Source organism: Megascapheus bottae, chromosome 6, assembly GCF_031878675.1.
Source record: "Megascapheus bottae isolate mThoBot1 chromosome 6, mThoBot2.hap1, whole genome shotgun sequence".
Taxonomy (NCBI): Eukaryota; Metazoa; Chordata; class Mammalia; order Rodentia; family Geomyidae; genus Megascapheus; species Megascapheus bottae.
The window spans coordinates 61,976,881-62,002,428 of record NC_143514.1 but is presented as its reverse complement, the minus strand read 5'-3'; the positions used below and the strand labels follow the sequence as shown (position 1 = coordinate 62,002,428).

The following is a 25,548-nucleotide window of genomic DNA, read 5'->3' as shown; positions in this document are numbered from 1 at the left end:
TTCTGTGTATGTGGTACCGAGGAATCAGACCTGGGTTTTCATGAATGCTTGGCAAGCACTCTATCAGTAGGCCAAATTCCTGGCTCCAAATGAAGAATATTCTGAGAAAAGCCAGGTGCTGGTGGCTCACACCTGTAATCCTAGCTTTTCAAGAGGCTGAGATCTGACAATCGCAGTTCAAAGCCAGCCTTAGTAAGTAAGTCTGTGAGATCCTTATCTCCAATTAACCACCAGAAAACCAGAAGTGATGCTATAGCTTACAGTGGTAGAGGACTATCCTTGAACAAGAGCTCGGGGATAGCGTTCAGGCTCTGAGTTCAAGCCCCATGACTGCACATACACACACACAAAAAAAGTATACCTGGTGGAGAGTGTCATCCAACTGTACCCTGATTGAGGCAACTACCATTCCCTTTGATTACAAACTCACCTATAAGGTAGAACTTTTTTTTTTTTTGGCCAGTCATGGGGATTGAATTCAGGGTCTGAGCACTGTGCTTGGGCTTTCTCAGGGCTACAGTTCTGCCACTTGAGCCATTGCATCACCATTTCCAGTTTTTTCCTATGTATGTGGTACCAAGGAATTGACCTGGGTCTTCGGGCATGCTAGGTAAGCACTCTACCAGTAGGCCAAACTCCAGACCCAGCAGAACACATTTCAGATTGGGGTGTGTGTGTGTGTGTGTGTGTGTGTGTGTGTGTGTGTACTTACATAACCCAGCAGAACACATTTCAGATTGGTGTGTGTGTGTGTGTGTGTGTGTGTGTGTGTGTGTGTGTGTGTGTACTTACATAACCCAGCAGAACACATTTCAGATTGGGGTGTGTGTGTGTGTGTGTGTGTGTGTACTTGCATACCAGTACTGGGTCTTCAATTCAGGACTTCTCCCTTGGCCTTTTCACTCAATGTTTGTGCTCTATCACTTGAATCACGGCTCTACTTCTGGTTTTTTGCTGGTTAGAGATAAAAAGTCTCATGGACTTTTCTGCTGAGATGGCCTTAAACTAAGATCCTCATATTTCATCCTTCTGAGTAATTAGGACAGTAAATATGAGCCACTAAAGCCTGGCTACATCTCAGAATTTTTTTTTTTTTTTTTTTGTGGGTCATGGGGCTTGAACTCTGCCTGTGCACTGTCCCTGAGCTCTTCAGCTCATGGCTACTGCCCTATCTCCTGGGCATGGGCACTGTCCCTGAGCTTTTCAGCTCAAGGGTACCCTTGAGCCAAGCCCCACTTCCAGTTTTCTATTGATTAATTGGAGATAAGAGTCTCAGGTCCTTTTGTGCCCAGGGTTGGCTTTGAACCATGATCCTCAGATCTCAGCCTCCTGAGTAGCTAGGATTACAGGCGTGAGACACTATGCCATCGCAGAAGTTCTTGATTTTTTTTTTTAAAATAGGGTCTCACTGTAAAGTCCAGACTGGGCTTGAAATCACAATCTTCCTACCCAAGCCTCCTGAGTGCAGGGATTATGATATGTGCCATAATACCTATCTATATTTGATGTTCTGTTATGGCTTACAGGCATCTGTGAGATGCATGTCCTTATGGGAGAGCTGATGTGGTTAAACATGGAAATGATCATGGCAGTAGCTTCTTACTAACTCAAACTCAACCTCTAGCCAAGGATGTTTTACAGTCACCATATAATCAGGAATAAACGGGAAAGGTCTGGTTTAACAGCCAGGATATATTTTGCTGAAAATCCGTATACATGTTTCTTCAGGAGAGGTGGTTTTCTGAGTGAGCCTTGCAGTTTATGACATAATTAGGGACTCACAGGTACCAGCCTCAATCAGTGGAGACTCTGGGCCTTCCTTTCCCAGAGGTTCCCTTCAAGCAGCTTTTCTGGGGAGGGAGGAGGCTGTGTCTGGTCAGTACAACTATAACTCGTCCATCATAGCAAGCAAGTCATCTCCCTTGTTAGTGCTCTGCTTTGGCTGCTCGGGGATCTCAAATTCTCCCATAATCCGTGCCAGCTCTTCCTTCTGTTGTTGGTCCTTTTAGAGAAGCAAGAGAGAAGAGGATGTGTTAGCAGGTTGCCTTTTGGGCCAGTAGGTATTTAGTGTGTGTGTGTGTGTGTGTTGGTACTGCTGCTCTCTTAGATTTTTTGCTTATAGATGGGGTTCTACTACTTGGGCAGATTTTTTTTGCTTGTAAACTAGAGATGAGAGACTCTCAGGTTTTTCTGCCCAGGCGGTTTGGAAACAAGAGCCTGTCTTAGCCTTCTGAAGAGTTAGGATTAAAGGCATAAGCCACTGGTGCCTGGCTCGTGTTTAATTTTTGTCCTACCACAGGTATACATTTCAGTTGCTTACCTGTTTGTCAGATAATGGACTGTAGTTCTATTCCATTAGAAAAGGAGGAAGTCTTTGCAGGCCAAGGTTGAGGGAAATAAGATTGGACCCTTTGAAATCCCCTGTACATACCTGTGTAGCTTGTATGTTGATGACTTCATAGGTTAACTCTTCTGGTCTAGACAGTGCCGCATGTCTGGATGAGAAACAGGTCCAGGTTAGGGTTTTCTCCTGGCTAGCATGGCAAACTACCTTTTGATAACTTGGCAACAATATTCCTGGTCCTATCTTTCTTTCCTTTTGCCTTTCCACCCTATCTCCACTGAAGTATATATATCCTGATGACAGGCTTTAAGTCTTAGACTACTTGTTTTCTCTGCATTAAATATAGTTCTTGCCACAAATAAATACATGAAAAAGTTACTTCAATGAAGGCAAACTCCACCTCCAATATTTGGTTGGTGGGGATCACTGATGTTGGATAGGGCTATCTAGTCTCAAAGACATCAAGTCTCAATTTTTCTCTGCATTTTCTTTTCTTTTTGTTGTTGCTGGTGGTGGTCACGGGGCTTCAATTCAGGGCATGGGCTTTGTCCATGAGATTTTTTTGCTTAAGCTACAGCTCCACTTCTGATTTTCAAGTGGTATTGGAGGTAAGAGTATCACTGGCTTTCCTGCCTGGGCTGGCTTTGAACCATGAGCCTCAGATCTTAGCCTCCTGAGTAGCTAGGATTACAGGTATGAGCTACCTGCAGCAGGCTGTTTATCTGTTTATTTAGTGGTGCTGGGGATCAGCCCCAGGGTCTTGCATGGTAGTACATGGTAGTCAAGAGCTATGCTACTGAGCTACATTCCCAGATCTCATTTGGTTTCAGTAACAAACAGATAAGTCTGTTTGCATGATCATTTTGGATTCAAATACTTTTTGTTCTGGCTATGTTGTACTAAGTAGAACATTAGAACTCTTTTTGGGGGGACTGGGGTGGGGATCATGGGGTTCAAATTCGGGCCTGGGCATTGTCCCTGAGCTCTTCAGCTCAAGGCTACCGCCCTACCTTTGAGCCACAGCTCCACTCCCCATTTTCTAGAGATTAATTGGAGATAAGAGTCTCATGGCTGGGGCCGGGAGTTTGGCCTAGTGGTTAAAGTGCTTGTCTAGCATGCATGAAGACCCGGGTTCGATTCCTCGGTACCACATACATAGAAAAAAGCCGGAAGTGGTGCTGAGGCTCAAGTGGTAGAGCTCTAGCCTTGAAAAAGTCCAAGGACAGTGCTCAGGCCCTGAGCTCAAGCCCAGGACTGGCAAAAAACAAAAAGAAAAACAAACAAACAAACAAAAAAAAGAGTCTCATGGCTTTGTAGTGACCAGAATGGCTTTGAATGAAGATCCTCAGATCTCAGTCTGCAGAGTAGCTATGATTACTGGAGTGAGGAGTGAGTCAGCCATTAAAACTCTTTTTGAACACTCCAGGAGCTTAAATCCATTCAATCCTGTCACATTCTTAAGGTCACTGAATTTATTTCATTTGCAATCTTTACATATGTATGTATATTCTTTTTTTTGTATGTATATTCTTTAGTTTGTCGTGTGTGTGTGTGTGTGTGTGTGTGTGTGTGTGTATGTGTGTGTGTGTATGTGTGTATGTGTGTGTTGGTACCGGGCCTCTCACTGTCATTCAGCTTTTTTGCTCACAGCTGGTACTCCACCATTTGAATTACACTTCCAGCTCTGTTTTTTTTTCTGCTGGTTAACTGGAAATAAGAAGCTCTCAAATTTTTCTGCTCCAAACAATGATCCTCAGATCTCAGCTTCCTGAGTAGTGAGGAACTCATCTCTGGATCAGCTTTCTTGTTCTTATTGCCACTCTACCACTGGAGCCACACCAGTCCATGCATTTGTGGCATTGTTATGTTTTGTTCTTATTACTTTTAGGAGTGTGTGTATAATAGACCTGGGGCTTGAACTCTGAATGTTTGTGCTCAAAGCTAGTGTTCTACCACTTGAGCCACAGCTCTACTTCCAGCTTTTTGCTGGTTAATTGGCAATGAGTCTCATGAACTTTACTGCTTAGGCTACCTTTGAACCATGATCCTCAGATCTCAGACTCCTGAGAAATAAGAGTTTATAGGGATTAGTCACTTAGGTATTCTTTTTTTTTCTTTTTGCCAGTCCTGGGACTTGAACTCAGGGCCTGGTCACTGTCCTTGAGCTTTCTCAAGGCTAGGGCTCTTCTACTTGAGCCATAGCACCACTGCTGGCTTTTTGTGTGTGTCAAACCTAGGGCTTCATGTATGCTAGGCAAGCACTCTACCACGAGGCCATGCTTAGGTTTTCTAAAAAAGATTGTTTTTAGAGAACAGGCTTGAAACATACTCCTCTTCTTCATCAGTAGTAAAGAGGTTCAACCGGAATCCTGATTCAGGACCACTGGGCTTCTTAATTTCCATTCCTCCTAATAGCCTGGCCAAGAAGTTTAGTTCTTCTTTAGCAAGAGGGTTTGGAGCAATGCTTTCCTGTAGAAACAATTGCATGATTTATAGCCACACAAAGGTGATCACATTTCCTGCTTAGGCCCTGGAGACCCAGAGAGGTGCCACAAAATGATTCAAACAATAACTTTAAATTATTTTTGGGCCTAACCAAAGTGTAGAAAGCAGGCTTAACCAAAAGTAAAATAACCTATGTCAGCAACAGAGGAGATCTAGAAGGAAGGAAACTAGAGACGCTCATACTTTCAAGATGAGTGGAAAGCTCTAGGGACCCATAGTTCTCCTAAGAGTACCTTCCTTCACTGAGGAGTGAAGAATTCTGCTGCTTCAATCCAGTTATCTCAGCTTTGGAAGCCGTCCAGGCCTCTCTAGGTCCAAGGGCACCCTTTTGGAGGAGTTCCCACATTGCCCTCTTGTGGCAACATTCAGAAATGCACTGTGTAGACCATTCTCTCCTACATGTTCAGCCTTTGCCTTTCCTTCCCACTTGACATCCAGTTCTTGCTAATCCATTGCCACCACTTGGGTATAATGCAGCTATTCTTTCATTACTTCCTTGCTTAAAGTGAACTTTTTGCACCTTGTATAAAGAATAAACCAAAGCAGGTGGCTCACGCCTGTAATCCTAGCTACTCAGGAGGCTGAGATCTAAGGATAAAGGTTCAGAGCGAGCCTGGCACAAAAAAGACCTGTGACTCTTATCTCCAATTAACCTCAAGAAAAAGGGAAGTGGGGCTTGGCTCAAGGGTAGAGTGGTGGCCTTGAGCTGAAGAGCTCAGGGACAGAAATGAAGAACTCAGGGACATTGCCCAAGCTTCAGAGTTCAAGCCATATGATCCACCATAAATAAATAAATAAATAACAAACCCAAACCAAGTTGTTTAGAGACTTTCCCTAATTAGGCTCTAATGCTACTTGCCTCAGTTATGAAGCTGCCTCCTGCTTCCCCCAGAGACAGTGTTCTTTTATTCCTTGTGCCTTCACTCACCCTGTCACCTTGTCAGCATGCTCATTTTCCCCTCTAGAGCCCCACTTCCATGTCACCTCCTCTGAGAAACCTTTTTGGTCCTTCTTGACCTGTGCCTCCCATCCACTGGACAGAGCATACATTATTCTGGCATAGAATACTCAGTGAGCTTGTCCTGTATCTCACTACCATGACATTTCCAACTCTGTCTGTTCTGTGGTGCTACAAACCCCTTCAGAATAGGACCACATCTATGCCAGTGTTGTATCCTTGTGTCCAAGCTCACTGAAGTATTTGAGAAATGTTTGCTTAATAACTGGATATCCCATGATTCATCCTATATAGCTCACTTATAGCTAGTTACTGAGCATGTATAAAGATGAACAAAATTCAATTTTGAATTTAGCTAACACTTTGGGCTACACGGGAAAGTATTAACAATGTACATTTTAATTATCAGCACACAATTAAGTGCTGGATTCAACAACTATGGACCCAATGACATTGGTGCAATACTGTTTCCCATGTCCTAGTGTGTGGTTCCTGTTTAATTAATGGTGGTGAACAAAGCCTAAAATTACCTAATTAGTCAGATCCTGGAAGCTCTATGAAAAGCTACAATTAAAAACCTGTGTACTTGTAAGGCTGAATGGAGAATGGAGAAGATTGCAAACAATGAGGGCAGTGCTGGCTAGCTCTCCTTCCCAGGCAGATGTTTGTATCTAGAGGGGTGTGGGGAGGGTAAAGGAGGGCAGCAGAAGCTCACTTGTGTCTCTGAGTTTAAGTTCTTTGATGATCCAGACATATGGGTCTCCACAGGCCGATGCATGCTGTACCTAGGGTTGACAGAAAACAGTTACATTATCCAGCCTCTTTTCACTGACTTCTAACTTATAAATATAGTTCATAAGTTTATTTTGAAACACTTAATAGCCTCTAGAAAGGTACTATGAGTACAAAATACAACTGAATGTCAGCCATTCATACACTTTTTTTTTTTAAACTCTGGGCCTGGGTGCTATCCCTGAGCTCTTTAACTCAAGGCTACTGCCCTATCCCCTTGAGTCACAGCGTCACTTCCAGTTTTCTGATGGTTAATTGGAGATAAGAGTCCCATGGACTTTAGTGCCCAGGCTGGCTATGGACCACAATCCTCAAATTTCAGCCTCCTGAGAAGCTAAGGTTACTGGTGTGAGCCATGGCACCTGGCCATTCATTTACTTCTTTCCAAAGACAAATCTCTGGGGAAACTGTGTGGAAATGTCCCCTCCTCCCCCTCCCCGCCCCACTTTCCCCTCCAGAAAAGAGAACATACATCTCTGAGAGGACATAAAGGCTGTGGGTTTCTGAGTTTCGAGAGATTTCCATTGAACAGAGGCTTTGGCTACTTCTCATCCATGGGTACTTAAAATGAACATGTCAGCCTCTTGAGTGAGTTATGTTTGGAGTTCTTGGGTGCCCTTTGGGGCTGTGTATACATTTTATCTGGTGAACCTAACTCCTAATTGTCAGCCAGAACACTCTCTCTCTCTCTCTCTCTTCCTCCCTCTCTCTCTCTCTCTCTCTCTCTCTCTCTCTCTCTCTCTCTCTCTCTCTCTCTCTCTCTTCCTCCCTCTCTCTCTCTCTCTCTCTTCTCTCTCTCTTTTTCAGTCAGGCTTGAACTCTGGGCCTGAGGGCTATCCCTGAGCTCTTCAGCTCAAGGCTACCACCCTACCTCTTGAAACACAGCCCCACTTTCTCTTTTTTAGTGATTAACTGGAGATAAGAGTCTCATAGTCTTTAGTGCCCTGGATGGCTTTGAACTGCGATCCTCAGATCTCAGCCTCCTGAGTAGCTAGGATTACAGGCATGAGCCACCGCACCGGACAAAAGTCTCTTTTTAAAATGAAATGGTTTTCCTTGCACTTGAGTTCATTCAGTCACGGGAATTTGCTTACATGTTCGTTCCAAGTTTTAAGACTCGGTCTCCATGAAGTTCAAAAGAACCTTCTTTAGATGCATGGACATAGTTTCCACCATGCTTGAATTCTATCTTCTTGACTTCTTCACCTTTGTTGTTGAACATTCTATAGTATAAAGTAAAGCATGATGAAATATTCTCTAAGTGTCTTCATTCTTTGTACATGATAGGACAAAAAGGGTATGCATGTACTTTTTTCTTTCTTTTTCTTTTTTTTTTTGCCAGTCCTGGGGCTTGAACTGAGGGGCCTGAGCACTATTCTTGGGCATTCTCAAAGCTAGTGCTCTACCACTTGAGCCACAGCACCATTTCCAGCTTTTTTCATGTATGTGGTACCAAGGAATCAAACCTAGGGTTTTGTGCAGGCTAGACAAGCACTCTACCATTGGCCCCCACTCCTGGCCCTATTATCGGTCTTTCTAATGAAAATATAAATAAATAAATACACATCTATATAATTTGAATTTTTGGAAGCTTTAGCTAGGCTATCAACTTTGGAAAATAATATTTTAGTTTACTGTGTTAAATTGGCATTGAACAGAAACTAATAGCCATATTGGCCTAGAAACGTTAAACTTAATTTTTTTTTTCATTTGTATAGGAGTAAATGCTCTGTATTAAATATATAAGGTCTTGGGGCTGGGAATTTGGCCTAGTGGTAGAGTGCTTGCCTAGCATGCACGAAGACCCAGGTTCAATTCCTTGGTACCACATACTTAGAAAAAGCCAGAAGTGGTGCTGAGGCTCAAGTGGTAGAGCTCTAGCCTTGAGAAAAATCCAAGGACAGTGCTCAGGCCCTGGGCTTAAGCTCAGGACTGGCAATATATATATATATGTGTGTGTGTGTGTGTGTGTGTGTGTGTGTGTGTGTGTGTGTGTGTGTGTGTGTGTGTGTGTGTGTGTATGGTCTTATCTACAGGGATGTGATTATAGAAACTAATAAAATACTCTAAAAAACAGCCTTGGGGCCGAGAGTTTGACCTAGTAGTGGTAGAGTGCTTGCCTAGTACGCACAATAGACCTGGGTTCGATAGAAAAGCCAGAAGTGGTGCTGTGGCCCAAGTGGTAGAGCACAAACCTTGAGGGATGGTGGCTCATGCCTGTAATCCTAGCTACTCAGGAGGCTGAGATCTGAGGATCATGGTTCAAAGCCAACCCAGATACTAGCACTGAAGAACTAAAGAACATGAGGATCTTACCTCCATTTAACCACTAGAAAATGGGAAGTGGCCCTGTGGCTCAAGGGGTAGGGCAGTAGCCTTGAGCTGAAAAGCTCAGGAACAGTGCCCAGGCACAGAGTTCATGCCCCTTGACCAAAGAAAAAAGTTGATTTATTGCTGGTATTGGCTTGGTCATGTTTCTTAGTCATTTTTCCCAAGGCTGGCATTCTAAAACTAGAACTATAGCTTCACTTCTGGCTTTTTGGTAGTTAATTGGAGATAAGAGTCTCATATTTTCCTGCCTGGGCTGGCTTCAAACAGCAATCCTCAGATCTCAGCTTCCTGAGTAACTAGGATTACAGCTGTAAGCCACTGATGCTGAGACTGTGCAAGCATTTTGGAGTACTTATTTATCTTTTATTCCCACAAAATCATTTAACATTTAAATGAATCCTGGGGAACTGGTGGCTTGCTTCAAAATCCTCTACTAGGTGGCAAAGCTGGGCTCAGATCCTAACCACAATAGCTGAGCTTTCCTGATTAAAGGATAAGTGAGCACAGCCTAAGTGGCTCCATGGTGCTGTTCTACATAGTGGCCCCAATTTTGTTTTCCTGGCCCCTCAGCACTGATGGGCAATTACTGTGGAAAACTCACCTGATGAGTCCAGGAACTTGAGTTCCCCAGGGAACAGGCCCAGATACTGGCAACACAAAACGCCCATTAGAATTCTGAACCTTGTCCTTTAAAAATGTGGATACCTGGAAAAAATATGCTGAGTATCATTTTTTTCTGGGAATATTTCATGGATATAAATATTCTAAAAATGAAAAGCATGTAATGGTCTGAGAATATTGCTCAGTGAGTTTGTAATACAAACAAGAACACATCAAAACTGATATGTAGTTACAATTTTTTTAATTGTCTGGATAATGTAAAGAGGGGTTACAGTTATATTCATTAAGTAGTAGGTGCATTACTTCTTGCATATTGATACTCCTTCTCATCTTTTTGTCCCCTTTTCCCTTCCTCCAATGGTTTTTATAAATAAGATTACATCTGAATTTCATAAGTAGACTTTTAAGGCAAGTAGTATATCCCTATTTTAAAGATGTGGTGGCTGAGGTTCAGGATAAGGTGAATTGTCCAACAGGAAAAACAAGACCCAGGGCTGTAATTCAAAACCGAGGCTGAGTCTAAATCCCACACCCACTCTTTGCTCCCCTGTTAACTTTCTTTCTTTCTTTCTTTCTTTCCTTTTTTTCTTTTTTCTTTGTTGGACATGGGGCTTGAACTCTGGGCCTGGGCACTGTCCCTGAGCTCTTCAGCTCAAGGCTACAGCCCTATCCCTTGAGCCATAGTGCCACTTCAAGCTTCACTTTAGTATTTCTGACTCTGGATTTTGAGCTCTTAATTCTATGCTGGCCTGGTGAGAAGTGTGGATCTAGAGAGCATCAGTACCTTATATTATTAATAACACAGTAAAGTCATTGCTATTCCCTGGTTTGTCTATTTGGTAGTAAGCTTTTGGCCAGTGCAATAGAAATTATAGCACTTAGCCAGGCACCAGTGGCTCACACCTGTAATCCTAGCTACTCAAGAGCTACGATCTGAGGATTGAGGTTCAAAGCCATCCTGGGCAGGAAAATCCATGAGACTCTTATGTCCAACTTATCACCAAAAATCTGGAAGTGGAGCTGTGGTCTCAAGTGTCAGGGTTAGTGACAGCATCCAGGCCCTTGCCCCAGGACTGGCCTGTGTGTACACAGACAGATAGACAGATGCACACAAAGAAACTGTAACATTTAAGTAGTCTGAGTCTTAACTTCCTCATCTGTAAAATACAGAGAAAATCTAAAAATTTTTCCAATTCTAAAAGTCTACAATTTTTAAAAATGCCTTTGTCAGTCATAGGGCTTGGTCCCTGAGCTTTTTTTTTTTTTTTGTGGGTCATGGGTCTTGATCTCTACCTGGGCGCTCTTCAGCTCAAGGCTCCCACCCTACCTCTGGGTCTGAGTGTTGTCCCTGAGCTTTTCAGCTCAAGGCTACCACCCAACCCTTGAGCCAAGCCCCACCTCCTGTTTTGTAGAGGTTAATTGGAGATAAGAGTCTCAGGTCCTTTTGTGCCAGGGCTGGCTTTGAACCTTGATCCTCATATCTCAGCCTCCTGAGTAGGTAGGATTTATCTCTGAGCTCTTTAACTCTGTCTAGTACTCTACCACTTTGAGCCACAACTCCCCTTTTGGCTTACTGCTTGTTATCGGAGATAAGAGTCTCACAGATTTTCTTGCCCAGGCAGGCTTTGAATTGATTCTCAGATCTCAGCTTTCTGAGTAGCTATCTCAGCCTCCTAAATAGAATTACAAGCATGAGCCACCACAACCAGCCTGCATCAATTTTCCTTTCCATACATTTAGTAATAATAATAATAATGCCTATTAAGTCAATCTGACAAATCAGATAATGCATAAAATCAGAGCCTAGGAGTGTATCTTAGAGTCTTACCTAGAATACATGTGGCAGAGTCTTATCTAGAATACATGTGGCCCCGGGTTTGATCTCTAGCATCAAGAGAGAAAGAAAAACTAGAGTGGGCACATAGTAAAATGCTCAATAAATGGTGGTTGATGCTCTTAACATAGTCTGCTTGAAGGGTTGGAACTGTAGGCTCAGTGGTGAAGTGCTTGTTTAGTATATGTAAGGTTCTGAGTTCAATACCCAGCAGCACACAATCCCTTCCCGCACAGTCTACTTGGATATATGAACCAAACATGACATGAAAAACTTGGATAGGTTATATAACATGTACATGAATTCACTGGTAAGCTTGAGTATAGGCTGGGGGACATTTTGTAATCAAAGGGATGCTAGTTCAATAAAATGGACAAAGAAATGTTGTAAGGAAAGTGGGAATATATATATATATATATATGCATATATACCCCACCCTTTGCTTGCCTAACTCTAATAAGATGGAGTATGGGAACTCTGAAATGTACAGATTTAGGTCATATGTTTGAGAGTCTGCCCTATACTTGGACAGGAACATTTGGGCTTGTCTAATTCTTCTGCTGGTGTCAGTCATAGCTTTTACTGTGCCTTTCCCCTCTCTCTCAAGCCTTTCTTTTCCCAGGTAGCCTCATCTACTCCCATTTCCAGTGCTCACCTTGTACTGGTAGCTCACACATTTCAAGCTACACTTAGCCTCTTCCCCTAGGCACCCGTCCCATCTTTCCTGTTGCCCATTAGACATGTCCACTTGTTGTGACCACAATACATAGTGAATTCACCCAGGCTCATCTTTGTCTTCTTCAACCAGCTCCTGCTCTAGGGAGCCCAGTTCTCAGTGGATATTACTACCAGACAATCAAGTCTGCACTTTGAGCAACCTGTGTCTTCAATTGCCAAGCCCTGTCAGTCCAATGAGAATTCATTAGTCTAATGAGAATTCATTAGTCTAATGAGAATTCATTTGTATCAGCCTCTAACCTTTTCTCCTAATTCCTACAGCCCTATTGCACGCTTCATCATCTCTGCCAGAACTGGTCTCTGCCTGTCTTCTTATCTGCTTTTAGTTCACTCTCTATTCTATTGCTTAAGAGACCCTTTTGAACACTGATCTAACCATGTCCTGCTTCAAATCTTTCACAGCTCCCTGCTGAATGCCAGATCATGTCTCTGCAGATACTTTCCTGCATCCTGTGTTCCCCATATTCAGACATCTCTTTCCATACCAGACAGTTTTCCCCCTGGCTTCTCATGGGGTCTAATGAAAACTTTTGTGTGTGTGTGTGTGTGTGTGTGTGTGTGTGTGTGTGTGTGTGCGGGTGCTGGGCTTCAATTCAGGGCTTCCTCTTACTTAGCCTTTTTTTTTTTTTGGGTGTTCCACCACTTGAGCCACACTTCAGCTTCCAGCTTTTTGCTGCTTAATTGGAAATAAGAATCTCTTAATATTTGTCTCTTAGATTAGTAGGTAGAATTATAGGTGGGAACCAAACGTGTGCTCTTAGGTATAAATGGCCACACTCTACTCTATGCCCTGTCTTTATATTCTCCTATCTCAGAATGAACACTGGTAAGCCTCTGTTGCATTTACCTTGTTTTCTAGTGGGTTTCTATATAGAGAGAAAATGAAGGTTGCTCTGCTGGGGCCACATGCTGGATGGGGTATCTCCATGAGCAGTAATCTTTCTCAGGGACACGGAAGGATACTGCTGGCAATGGAGAAAGTGTGGTCGGGGATTAGGTACTCAATAAACACTTGTGCATGATGAACATAGACCTGGCTTTGGACAGGGTCATGGTTGATAGTTTCCCTTGCTGTCTTCTCAAGGTGTTAGAAGACTGGTCTGAAAGTGAGGGCAGAATGCTTGACCCTGCTTCTCACAGCTTCCATGTAGCTCAGTCTCTGTCTGGGTCCTGATCTACAAGTCAAGGAGGATGATCAGCTTCTCCCAAAGGTCAGCAGACTTCTGCTCATGCTGATGATTCCCACTGAATCTCTGAGTTGCCTATTTAGCTATTTGATACTTCCATTTGGATGGCTTATAGGTAAACCAAGTTAAATAGATCTTTACTTTTTGTATCTTAAGTATATGTCATTTCTTCCTGAACTCAATAAAAGGTATTACTAGTTGCTGAGATAAAAAGCCCCCCAAAACAGTAGGTACTTTTAATTCAATTTCCCAATAGGTCTCTTTTGACATTGCCCTGAAGGGAGAATCTTCTGACTGTAAGTACTTCTCTCTAACTCTACTGCCAAGCTCTCTGGCTTTTGACCTAGATATCTGTAACAGTTTTCTAAATGCTATCTTCCTCCTACCTTGTCCCATATTGTTCATGTCTAAAATGTAAATGACCTTAAAAGACATTAGTATCTTTTTTTTTTTTTTGTGGGTCATGGGACTTGAACTCTGGGCCTGGGCACTGTCCCTGAACTATTCAGCTGAAGGCTGCTGCCCTACCCCTTAAGCCACACTCCCATTTTCCATTTTCTAGTGATTAATTGCTGTATCTTCATCTTAGATGCACTTCTCTGAGATTTTTGTTAGTCATACTCTCAGAAGGGCTGTCCTTGATTCTATCATTTGAAGATGTGCGATACAAAGCACAAATTAGCAATTTTTTTTTGCTAGTGCTCACAGCCTGAGCCCTGTCCTTGGGCTTTCTCAGGCTAGAGCCTCTACCACTTGAGCCATAGCACCACTTCTGGCTTTTTCTATATATGTGGTACAGAGGAATTGAACCTCGGTCTTCGTGCATGCTAGGCAAGCACTCCACCACTAGACCAAATTCCTGGCCCCCAAATTAATATTTAAAACTCAGTTTCTTGGCCATATATTCCAAGTGCTCAATAATCATATGTAGTCAGGTGCTGGGGGCTCATGTCTATAATTCTAGCTACTTAGGAGTCTGAGACTTGAGGATCATGGTTTGTAGCCAGTGTAGGCAGACAAACCTGAGAAAGTCTTATCTCCAGGTAATCAGCAAAAAGCTAGAACTAAAGTTGTGATTAAAGTGGTAGAGTGCTAGCTATGAGCAAAAAATCCGAACCCTTCCCCCACCCCCCAAAAAAAAGTCATGTGGGGCCGGGAGTTTGGCCTAGTGGTTGAGTGCTTGCCTAGCATGCACGAAGACCCGGGTTCGATTCCTCGGTACCACATACATAGAAAAAAAGCCGGAAGTGGTGCTGAGGCTCAAGTGGCAGAGTTCTAGCCTTGAGAAAAAAACCCAAGGACAGTGCTCAGGCCCTGAGCTCAAGCCCAGGACTGGCAAAAAAAAAAAAAAAAAAAAAAAAGTCATGTGTGGCAATTGCTTATTGTACTGGACAGGCCAGGCACAGAGCATTTCCATCATCACAGAGAGTCGTGTTAGGTAGTGCTGGTCTAACGTAGCAACCCATCTTATCTGTCCTTTATAATTTTACTGAATATTGCCATTTGCCTACAAGTTATTAGCACAGAACATGGTCATATCTTTCCTTTTGCATTTTCCTTCTAGCATAGAACCTCCTCAAAGGAGCAACTTGTTCTCATTCATTCATGCATCTCAAATATTCAAACTAGTGCATGGCAAGTAGTTAGCAGTCACTAAACTTAGTTTTCCAGAGATGAAATATTTTGATGTAGGCTAGCTAATGGAGTGAAGGAATAGGGAACATTCTGTGAAGGTGTTTTCTCAATGAAAAAAGCAGGAGGAAAGTTTGTGCTGGAGTGGTGTATATGAAAAGGAATGATGGGGAATGGGAGAAGATGAGTGGCCTGAGGAGCCTTGATTTTAGGAGGCAACTCTTAGGACTTTGCTGAGGATTTCAAGTGGAATTGGTCTCAGTACAGTCTCTAAGTCCCAGTGTACAAGTCTCAGAACTTTGGCCATCTTAAGGATATTTCATATTCTTTGGAAATATCACAGAGAGATTTGATATTTGGCCTAGTTAATTTTATATTTGCTTTAGTTAAAGAAGCAAGGAGTTATTAGAGCAGAGCTGTGTTTTCTTGATTCTATGGTTTTGCTAACAAATCTAAAAACTATCAAGATTATTTGGAGAAAAATGTGTATTATAAGCAATCACAAACTGCAGCTCAGCAGAAAAACCAATAAAGATAAAACAGGGAAAATGTTCCAGATGTTAAAGATCATTGGCAGGTTATTGTCCAGATATATGATTTCTATTTCTCTTAAAAATGTTTGGATGTGTCATTGCCTGTCCCCTTAGAAATTAAAGCTAAATGCATCTTGTAGCTTAAAACATTATAATGATTTTGATGTAGAATTGTAATTAGGCTAGTAATAATAATAATAATAATAATAATAATAATCATAGGGCTTGAACTGGGCCTGGGCGCTGTCCTGAACTCTTCAGCTCAAGGCTACCACCCTACCCTTGAGCCAAGCCCCACTTCCCATTTTCTAGAGATAAGAGTCTCAGGTCCTTTTGTCCCCAGCATGGCTTTGAATCTTGATCCTCAGAGCTCAGCCTCCAGAGTAGCTAGAACTACAAGCGTGAGCCACCGCATCTGGCTAATACATTTTATCTTCTCAGAATAAGAAATCAATATGTTTTTTTATATTACTATAATCCATATGTTGTGGAATTTTCAGTATTTTAACATTGAGTTTTAGATTTGTTGCGAAACTTAATGTTATTTATGCTTTTGAAAATTTTAATTCACGACTGTTAGAGATCTTAATTAATTTTTTTTTTGCCAGTCCTGGGGCTTGAACTCAGCATGTAGGCACTGTTCCTGAGCTTTGTCAAGTCTAGTGCTCTACCACTTGAGCCACAATACCACTTTTTGCTTTTCCTGTGTTTGTGGTACTGAGGAATCGAACCTAGGGCTTTGTGCATGCTAGGCAAGCACTCTACCATTAGGCCATATTCCTGGCCCTGTAATTTCCATTTTTTTTTCAGGTAAGGAATTGACTAAAGAGAAGAAATTTGCCCCAAATCACAGCCATATGTTTGGATTTGAACACAATGAATTTCTAACTGCAAAACCTTGGTTATTTTGCACAATTCTACCATCTTTCCCATGGTTGTCTGTTAAGTTATTAGATAGGACAAGAGTCTTGTCTAAGAGAGACAGGCTTGAATTCAGAAGCTCTGAAATATATTTTTAATAAGGTGTAGAATTGTCTAGTCATGGCAGGAAAAAAGAGGTTAATTTTGGGGCATAGTGGGCAAAAAAAACCAAGGCTGGGGCTATTGCCCAGTGATGGAGGGCTATGTGTAGCCTGAGCCTTTGCAAACAAACAAACAAATAAACCAGCCATCCAGGTGCTGGTGGCTATAACCCTAGCTTCTCAGGAGGCTGAGATCTGGAGGATCATGGTTCAAAGCCAGCACAGACAAAAAAGTATGAGAATCTCCCAAACAGCCAGCAAAAATCCAGGCTTGAGTCATGGCTTAAGTAGTAGAAGCAAGCAAGCCTAGTAAATGTGAGACCCTGAGTTCAAACTCTGGTAGCACAAGAAAGAAAAAAAAAAGAACAGGAAAGACAAAAGAGAGAGAAGTATTTGAACTGTAGTTAGGCTGGAGGCAGCAGGAATGGAGGGGAGGGTGTGGCTGTAGAAGGAGGCTCTATATGCCTCAGAAGCAATTGGATGAAGATCAGGGAAGGGGAATAAAAACATGACACTGATTCTGAGCCAAGTGAGTGGGGGGAAGAAACAAGGAAGTCTGGCACTACTTGATTTGTGGAGATTAGAGTAGACACAGCCAAGGAGGTGGAGGCCCTGGTGGGTGTCAGCAAGCAGGTGGAGCTGTGTCTGGGGGTTTGGGGCAGGGAGGTAAGGATATAGTAGGGGTTAGAGTCAGATGTCACAGGCATAGAGGATGGTAACCAAAGCAGGGAGGAAAGAGATCTCTTGAGAGCAGAGGCAAGATAGAGGCAGGAGGAGGAAGGCTTGGAGATAGGTAGGGGGATGAGGATAGGAACAAGAGGCATTGAGATGGAAGAGGTTAGGAAGGCAGATGTATGTAGCTTGAACAATCAGGGAGGGCGAGAGTCTTATGGGTGGGAGGGAGGCTTCCTGACAAGTGTCTGATGCTGGGGAAGTCAAGAAAAGGTTTGGGATTAAGATTAGCCTGCCACATAAAATCACATTTCTTTGGCAGAAGAAAGAGACAACATATTTCAAAGAACTACATAATGTAATGGTGAAGGGTTGGTGCTATCATTGTCTCCTGTAGTTTAAAAACTGCTGAGATGTCTTACCTGAGTGCTTGTCATCATGGATTCAAACCATGCCAGACATTACCACCTAGGCAAAATCTCAGCCTTGTCTACCTGATGACCTCTGTGTCCCCAGGTCAGCAGCTGCTGGGGACAGATGGGGCTTAGTTGCCTGCTCACTTACCCGTATATGTAAGTCTTGGAAGAAGATGAGGAGTGTCTGTCGGATCAGCTGGAATTCCCCAGCAGAGAGAGCCCCGTATGTCTGCCAAAGTCAAGCCAGAAAAACAAAAAAAACAAAACACTTAACTTTTCCAGGGAGAGAGCAATATGAACAGGCAGGGTCTGGATGCTCAGGGATGAGGGCCAGACTAGACCAGCAAGGAGGAGCAGAAGAGGGATTGCCAGCATGCATCCTCTCCCTTTATCAGACCTTGCTATGCTATAGTGTGCGGGGCTCCTATTCTCCACAGACCTAGAGAATCTGTTCCTCAAGATTTAGCAAAGTTAGAAGAAAAAGGAGATGCTTTATATCTCTCCATTCTATGAAGATAGCAGCTGAGGGCCTGAGAATGCCTATTGTGTGGGCTTTAGAATTTTCTGGGAGAACCTACCTGCTTTTTTTTTTTTTTTTTGGTCAATCATGAGGCTTGAACTTTGGGCCTGGATGCTGTCCCTGAGCTCTTTAAGCTCAAGGCTTAGGGCTCTACCACTTGATGATTAAGGTCAGTGTCTCAGTGCCCAGGCTGGTTTTGAACCGATATCCTCAGATCTCAGCCTCCTGAATAGCTAGGATACAGGTGTGAGCTACCGGTGCCCAGCAACCCCATCTGCTCTTACAGTGCTATGGGAATAGGTGTTGGGACTGAGAGGCAATAAACTGGTGATACACTTACTTCTGTCAGCTGCTGTAAAGTCTCGTCCACTTGATGCAGGATTGTTGGGGAGTCTTGGATGAATCCCTTGATGGCATCTAAATGATTGAAAGTGACCAGCAGCACATCCTTGGGACGGGGACACAGCAATACTTGGTATTTGAAAGCCATGGTCATCAGGTCGTAGAGCTGTTAACCCCACCCCCCACACAAACAAAGTAAGTGGAATCACAAAAGATGTCAGGCCAGTATGGTGGCTCTCGCCTGTAATCCTAGCTACTCTGGAGGCTGAGATCTGAGGATTGAGGTTCAAAGCCAGCCTGGGCACAAAAGGACCTGAGACTCTTATCTGCAATTAGATTCTAGAAAATGGGAAGTGGGGCTGTGGCTGAAGGGTAGGGTGGTAGCCTTGAGTTAAAGAGATCAGGGACAACACCCAGGCCCACTGGTAGGGCAGTAGCCTTGAACTGAATAGCTCAGGGACAGTGCCTAAGCCCATTTCAAGCCCCATGACCCACCCCCCCCAAAAAAAAAGCCAACAATGATTCAGCCAAGCATTTACTGATAATCACACAGTTCAGGTAATCATATCTGAGAGGAAGGGCATGCTGTTAGTAAAAAAGCCACAACGGGAGAAAACTAGGATTTCTGGATCTTTGGGATGGGGGTGTAGGTGCATGGTAGACTGCTTGCCTAGTGTATGTGAGGCTCCAGATTCAATCTCCAACCCCCAGGCAAGGGGGAAGAACAAAATGATCTGGCCTTCAATCTTCAAATCTGTTGTCAGTACCTCTAGGTTTCTGCCAGTGGGCTTGATTTTGATGTGTTGGTTAGTTGGCACATGTGAATTGTATGTTCCTTTCCTTTGCTACTCTTAGCTCCATGACAGGTCAGGGGCTCTATGATAGGTCAGGTCTGTGGCCAGTCATGATACAGAGTACAAAATGCCTTCTAGCTTTCTGGGCAGGTTGAGAAAGGGGCTGCCTTGATATTAGGTGAGAAAATGGAGTCAGGGAGATCATCAACTTTCCAAAGGAAAATGGCAGGAGGTAAGCAAGCCCAGTTAAAAACAGTCTAGTTCCCTGAGGCTTCTAGGTGCCAGGAATGAGTAACTGTTGATTTTTGTTATGTTTTGTTTTGTTTGCCAGTCCTGGAGCTCAGGGCCTGAGAACTGTCCTTGGGCTTTCTCAAGGCCCAAAGACAGGAATTGAACCTAAGTCTTCTTGCATGCTAGGCAAGCATTCTACCACTAGGCCAAACTCCTGGCCCGTAACTATTGATTTTTAACATCTATTGCCAGTCCTGGGGCTTGAACTTTGGGTCTGGCTACTGTTACTGACCTTCTTTTGCTCAAGACGAACACTCTATCAATTGAGCCATAGCATCACTTCTGGGTTGGCTTTGAACTGCAATCTCCAGATCTCAGCTTCCTGAGTAGCTAGGATTATAAGCATAAGCCATTGTGCTCGGCTACCACTTCCAGTTTTTGAATGATTAATTGGAGATAGGGTTCTCATGGAGATTCTTCTGCCCAGGTTTGCTTTGAACTGTGATCCTCAGATCTCAGCCTCCAGAGTAGCTAGGATTGCAGGTGTGAACCACCAATACTTGGCAAAGTTTTTTTTTTTTTTTTTTTTAAGATTACTTTTTTTTTTTTTGCCAGTCCTGGGCTTGAGCTCAGGGCCTGAGCAATGTCCTTGGACTTTCTCAAGGCCAGAGCTCTACCACTTGAGCCTCAGTACTTCTGGCTTTTTTTTCTATGTATGTGATACAGAGGAATTGAACCTGGGTCTTCGTGCATGCTAGGGAAGCACTCTACCACTAGGCCAAACTCCTGGCCCAAGATTACATTTTTTTTTTTTTTTTTGCCAGTCCTGGACTTGTGCTCAGGGCCTGAGCACTGTCCTTGGACTTTCTCAAGGCTAGAGCTCTACCACCTGAGCCTCAGCACCACTTCTGGCGTTTTTCTATGTATGTGGTACCAAGGAATTGAACCCGGTCTTCGTGCATGCTAGGCAAGCCCTCTACCACTAGGCCAAACTCCAGGCTCCAAGATTACAATTTTTTAATGCATATTCATTGTAGATATTAATAGGTTTCATGGTGACATTTCCATACATGTGTACATCATGCTTGGATTATATTCTCCCTTCTCCAACTACCCTTTCTTCTCCTCCCACCTCCTTCTCTGTTACTCCTCAAATTGAAGTTTTGGGAACTGAGTGAATATGTTCCCTGGCTCATAAATGCTGGCATGAAAAGCAGGATTCTCTTTGGGCAGGTGGGATGACATAAGCTACAATGGGTTGATGAAGATGACTTCTTCAAGGTTCTTCCCAACCTGAAAACTCAACTATAGCCAAGATTTACAAGTATTAGTTTCTTGCAAGATCTCATTGCTTAGGTCAATTTACAGATCCCAGCCTAGGACCATCCAGAAAGGTACAAGAAATGCAGCTAAGCTGAGTGGCTATCTGCTCACCTTATCCATGCTGGCCTGGTTCAGTCTCATAATGGAAGCATGAGCTAGGCGGTCGTAAACAGTCCTCAGGGCCTTCTTGGAGTAGAGCTCTTGGGGTTTGAACAATTCGTCCATAAACTTTCTATTGAACATTGTCGAAATGATGTCATTCAGAACTGTAGAGACAAGAGAGAATCTAGCTGAATGAGGAAGATAGAGGAGGAGGAAGCCTTGGTGAGAAATGCTCTCTGGGTATGAATTGGGGAGCTGGGCATGGAGTTGGGATGCTATGTGCCTGGTGATATTGGCTCCCTGGGGACAAAGCAGAAGAAGGTCCCATTAGGGAGCAGAATTTGAGTGTTTTGTGACAGAATTTCAGGCAAATATCCATGCTAACAATGTCCAAGAAGGCTGTACTTCAGATACTCAGACCAGTTCCACAAACATCTTCCTTGACTCATTCATACATTGATTTTTTTTTAAAGATTGCTAGAAGCATTTTAGATTAGGGCATTTCCTTAAAATGAGAAACAGCACACATTTTTTTTTTGTCAGTCTTGGGCCTTGAACTCAGGGCCTGGGCACTGTCCTTGGGCTTTCTCAAGGCTAGAACTCTACTACTTGAGACACAGCACCATTTCTGGCTTTTTTTTCTATGTATGTGGTTCTGAGGAATCGAACCCAGGTCTTTGTGCATGCTAGGCAAGCACTCTACCACTAGGCCAAACTTCTAGCTCCTGTGCACACTTTTTTTTTTTTTTTTTTTTTTAAAAGCAAACCTCCATTGGGCACAGTAGCTCATACCTATAATCCTAGCTACTCAGCAGGTTGAGATCTAAGAATCAAGGCTCAAAGCCACCCCAGGCACAAAAGGTCCTGAGACTCTTATCTCCAATTAAACTGTAGAAAACAGGAAGTGGGGCTTGACTCAAGAGTAGAGCCTTGAGCTGAAGAGTTCAGGGACAATGCCTAGGCCCAGGGGTAGGACGGTAGCTTTGAGCTGAAGAGCTCAAGGACAGCGCCCAGGCCAAGTTCAAGCCTTATGACCCACAAAACAAAACAACAACAAAACTTTCACATTTTTACTTAATATTAACTTTCATAAAAATAGGACAAATGATAACTGACTTTTTGGAGAAACATTTTATGAAAGCAGTCATAGCTACCTACTGGTTAGAAACTAAAACATTTTTAATGTTTTAATGAGACATGTTTCAGATAGTACTATTTTAGGATGTCTAAGTTTCTACATTTGATCTATAGTGTTGATTTTACACTGTAGTAATGTGTCATATTGCTGTTTAATGAAAATTTCTTCCTGGTGTGAATAAATTAGTAGTATAAAAACCAGCATGCATATAATTTTAGGTCTTTATTCACTTAGATATTTTGTACTAAATTATCACTAGTAAAGGGCCAGTTTAACCCTCTGATATGAGAAATAGGCTTTAAATGAGTCTTTTTTTTTTTTTTGTCGTGGGGCTTGAACTCTGGGTCTGGGCTGTCCCTGAGCTCTTCAGCTCAAGGCTACTACCCTACCACTTGAGTCACAGCACCACTTCCGTTTTTCAGGTGGTTATTTGAAGATAAGAGTCTCTCAGACTTTCATGCCCAGGCTGGCTTTGAACTTCAATCCTCAGATCTCAGCCTTCTGAGTAGGTAGGATTACAGGCGTGAGCCTGATTCTTGTGTATGTATATATTATTGGTACTAGGGCCTGAAGTTAGTGTCTCACACTCCTGTTTAGCTCAAGGCTGGTACTCTTTTTTTTTTTAAGATTTAACTTTTTTTTATTAAAGAATTTATTAACATTGATTTTTATACCATATTTCAAATGACGTGTTTAACAAACAGGTATTCAAGAAGGGAATCTCTATATACAATCACTGGCACTTAGATTTTAGAACATAATCAAAATTAGGCTGAGGGTTTGTATGTCATAGATACATAATAATCTATGTAATAAAACATTATGTCTATATAGTCATAAGTTTTTGTTTTTGTTTTTGTTTTTTTTTGCCAGTCCTGGGCTTGGGCTCAGGGCCTGAGCACTGTCCCTGGATTTCTTCAAGGCTAGGGCTCTGCCACTTGAGCCACAGCACCACTTCTGGCTTTTTGCTACGTATGTGGTATGGAGGAATCGAACCCAGGTCTTCGTGCATGCTAGGCAAGCACTCTACCACTAGGCCAAACTTTCTAGCCCCAAGTTTTTTTTTTTTTTTTTTTTTTTGCCAGTCCTGGGCTTGAGCTCAGGGCTTGAGCATTGTCCTTGGACTTTCTCAAGGCTAGCACTCTACCACTTGAGCCACAGCACCGCTTCTGGCTTTTTTCTAAGTATGTGGTACTGAGGAATCGAACCCTGGTCTTCGTGCATGCTAGGCAAGCACTCTACCACTAGGCCAAACTCCCGGTCCTAGCCCCAAGTTTTTATGGCTATGTAGTTGTGTTTATATTTCCAATACCATGTCCATAGCATTGGGTATACTTCCAATACCATGTCCATAGCATTGGGTATACAACTTTTGAGTCCTTGCTCTTGTACTGTTTGGATCTAATAGCCACATATTATCATGTGCCTTTTGTTCCTTTGGTCTTGACTTGTGTCACTCAACATTATTTGCTGTAGATTCATCCACTTCCCTGCAAATGCCATTATTTCATCTTGTCTGTTGGCTATATAGCGTTTCATTGTGTATATATATATATATATATATATATATATATATATATATCACATTTTCTGTATCCATTCATCTGCAGTAGGGCATCTGGGTTGTTTCCATTGCCTGGCTATTGTGAATAGTGCAGAGATAAACATAGCTGAGCAGGTGTCCTTATCATATCTTGGGTTATGATGTTCAGGATAGATGCCCAGAGCCATATGGCGGATCATAGGGAAGGTCAATTTTCAGTTCTTTAAGAAACCTCCACACTGCTTTCCAGAGTGGAAGGCTGGTACTCTTAACACATGAGCCACAGCTTCATGTGAGGCATTTTGCAAGGATTTGTGTGCTCAAACTAGCTTTGAAATGTAATCCTCAGATCTCAGCCTCCTGAGTAGGATTACAAGTGTGAGCCATTAGCGCCTGGTTAAATTGTTCTTAATTAATCTGCTTGTTCTGGCCTAAAGATGATATATACTAATTAAAATTTGAAAAAAAATACGTTACATATAAAATCAGCTATTAAAGAAACACAAGTGACTATTCCTGAAAGACCTAAACTCCTCCCCTTGCTGAATTCCAAGGACATACCAGGTAATCGCCTGTGGCCATGTATCTTTAGGGAGTAAAGGCAATATAGAGTAGGAAGGCACTCTCTATAAGTAACATCAACAGACGTGCTGAAGGCTCAGCAACAGCCTTATTATTTCTTTTCTTGCTGGCACCAGCATTTGACAGCATTTGAAACTCAGGGCCTTGCACATGGTTGGCTTGCTTGCTTTGCTGGAACTCTGCCACTTAAGCCATGCTGCAGTCCAGCTTGTGTGTGTGTATGTGTGTTGGTACTGGGGCCTGGACCCAGACAGGGGTCATGTTCTTACTCAGCTTTTTCATTCATGTTAGCACTTTACCACTTGAGCCATGTGTCCCGTTCTAGCTCTTTTGCTGGTTAACTGGAGATAAGTCTCTTGAAGAATGTGAGCCCAGGATGGTTTTTAACCTTGGTTTCAGATCTCAGCCTCCTGTGTAGCTAGAATTATGGATGTGAGCCTCTAGTTCATGGCTTCTAGTCCTTGTTTATTGTGGGGTTTGAACTAAGTGCCTGGGCACTGTTTCTGAGCTGTTTTGCTTAAGGCTTATGCTCTACCACGTTGACCCATCGCTCCACTCCCAATTTTCTTACTTAATTAGAAGAGTCTCAGGGACTTTCTTACCTGCCCTGGCTTTGAACTGGGATCCTCAGATCTCAGCCTCCTGAGTAGATAGGATTAAGGATGTCAGTCTCCAGCACCCACTGTGATGGTATTTTGATAATAACCTTGGCCTTAAACTGTGATCCTATAGTTTTTAGCCTTCTGAGTTGCTAGGATTATAGGCATGAGCAACTGGTGTCCAGAGAGGCAAGCCTTTTAAATCTTTACGGGGAATAGGAAAGCTGAGGACTTGTACTTAAATCTTAAAAGGTATTGCTTCAGAGAGAGGGAAGAGGTACACTTTCCCCCTTCTAGCCCAAAGAACTGAAGGTGATACCTTACAGAAGAGCGGAACTTGTCCTTGACCCATTTCCTCTAGACTCCATCTTGTTCCTCTAGATTCCGTCCTATTGGAGATTCAGTGAGGAAGAACTAGATCCACTGCCAACATGGGCATCTTCCCAACGGACAGTTTCCACCTACATTCATCTTTACAGTGAACTAACACTCTCCCCATGAGGACAGTGTAGACACACAAGACCTTTTCTGGGTTTGCCTGAAGCCTGGCCTTTATCCTTGACCAAAACAAGCAATGACCTATAATAAAGTGGGTTTTCATTAAATCATTCTTTTTTTCTTTTTAAACCATAGCCTTAGATATAAAATGTGGAATTTTCAAAGAAACAGGTGCAACTGAAAGGCCACACATGTCCTCAGAGAGGAGAATGGGAAGAATTTTCCATAGACCAAGAGCTGAATCATTTCTCTAGGGTCTTGAAACCTTTACCAGGGCTCTAAGAAAAATAG

At 42.8% G+C, this 25,548-nt stretch overlaps 1 protein-coding gene across 3 annotated transcripts in view; it reads right to left on the bottom strand.

The window, feature by feature from the left end:
• Positions 1 to 1,672: 1,672 nt before the first annotated feature.
• Oscp1 (organic solute carrier partner 1) overlaps positions 1,673 to 25,548 on the bottom strand; it is a 35,107-nt gene continuing 11,231 nt past the window's right edge. For 2 of the 3 annotated variants that reach the window (XM_090335209.1, XM_090335210.1), the window contains 9 exons: positions 20,907 to 21,061; positions 18,446 to 18,613; positions 17,734 to 17,814; positions 9,532 to 9,635; positions 7,694 to 7,822; positions 6,523 to 6,592; positions 4,674 to 4,813; positions 2,432 to 2,495; positions 1,673 to 2,002 (listed from right to left, as the gene is read on the bottom strand). In XM_090335209.1, coding sequence (XP_090191335.1) covers positions 1,886 to 2,002; positions 2,432 to 2,495; positions 4,674 to 4,813; positions 6,523 to 6,592; positions 7,694 to 7,822; positions 9,532 to 9,635; positions 17,734 to 17,814; positions 18,446 to 18,613; positions 20,907 to 21,061 — 1,028 coding nt within the window. In that variant the 3' untranslated portion in view covers positions 1,673 to 1,885. The remainder of the gene's footprint in view (positions 2,003 to 2,431; positions 2,496 to 4,673; positions 4,814 to 6,522; positions 6,593 to 7,693; positions 7,823 to 9,531; positions 9,636 to 17,733; positions 17,815 to 18,445; positions 18,614 to 20,906; positions 21,062 to 25,548) is intronic. The other variant, XM_090335212.1, reaches the window with a different exon arrangement.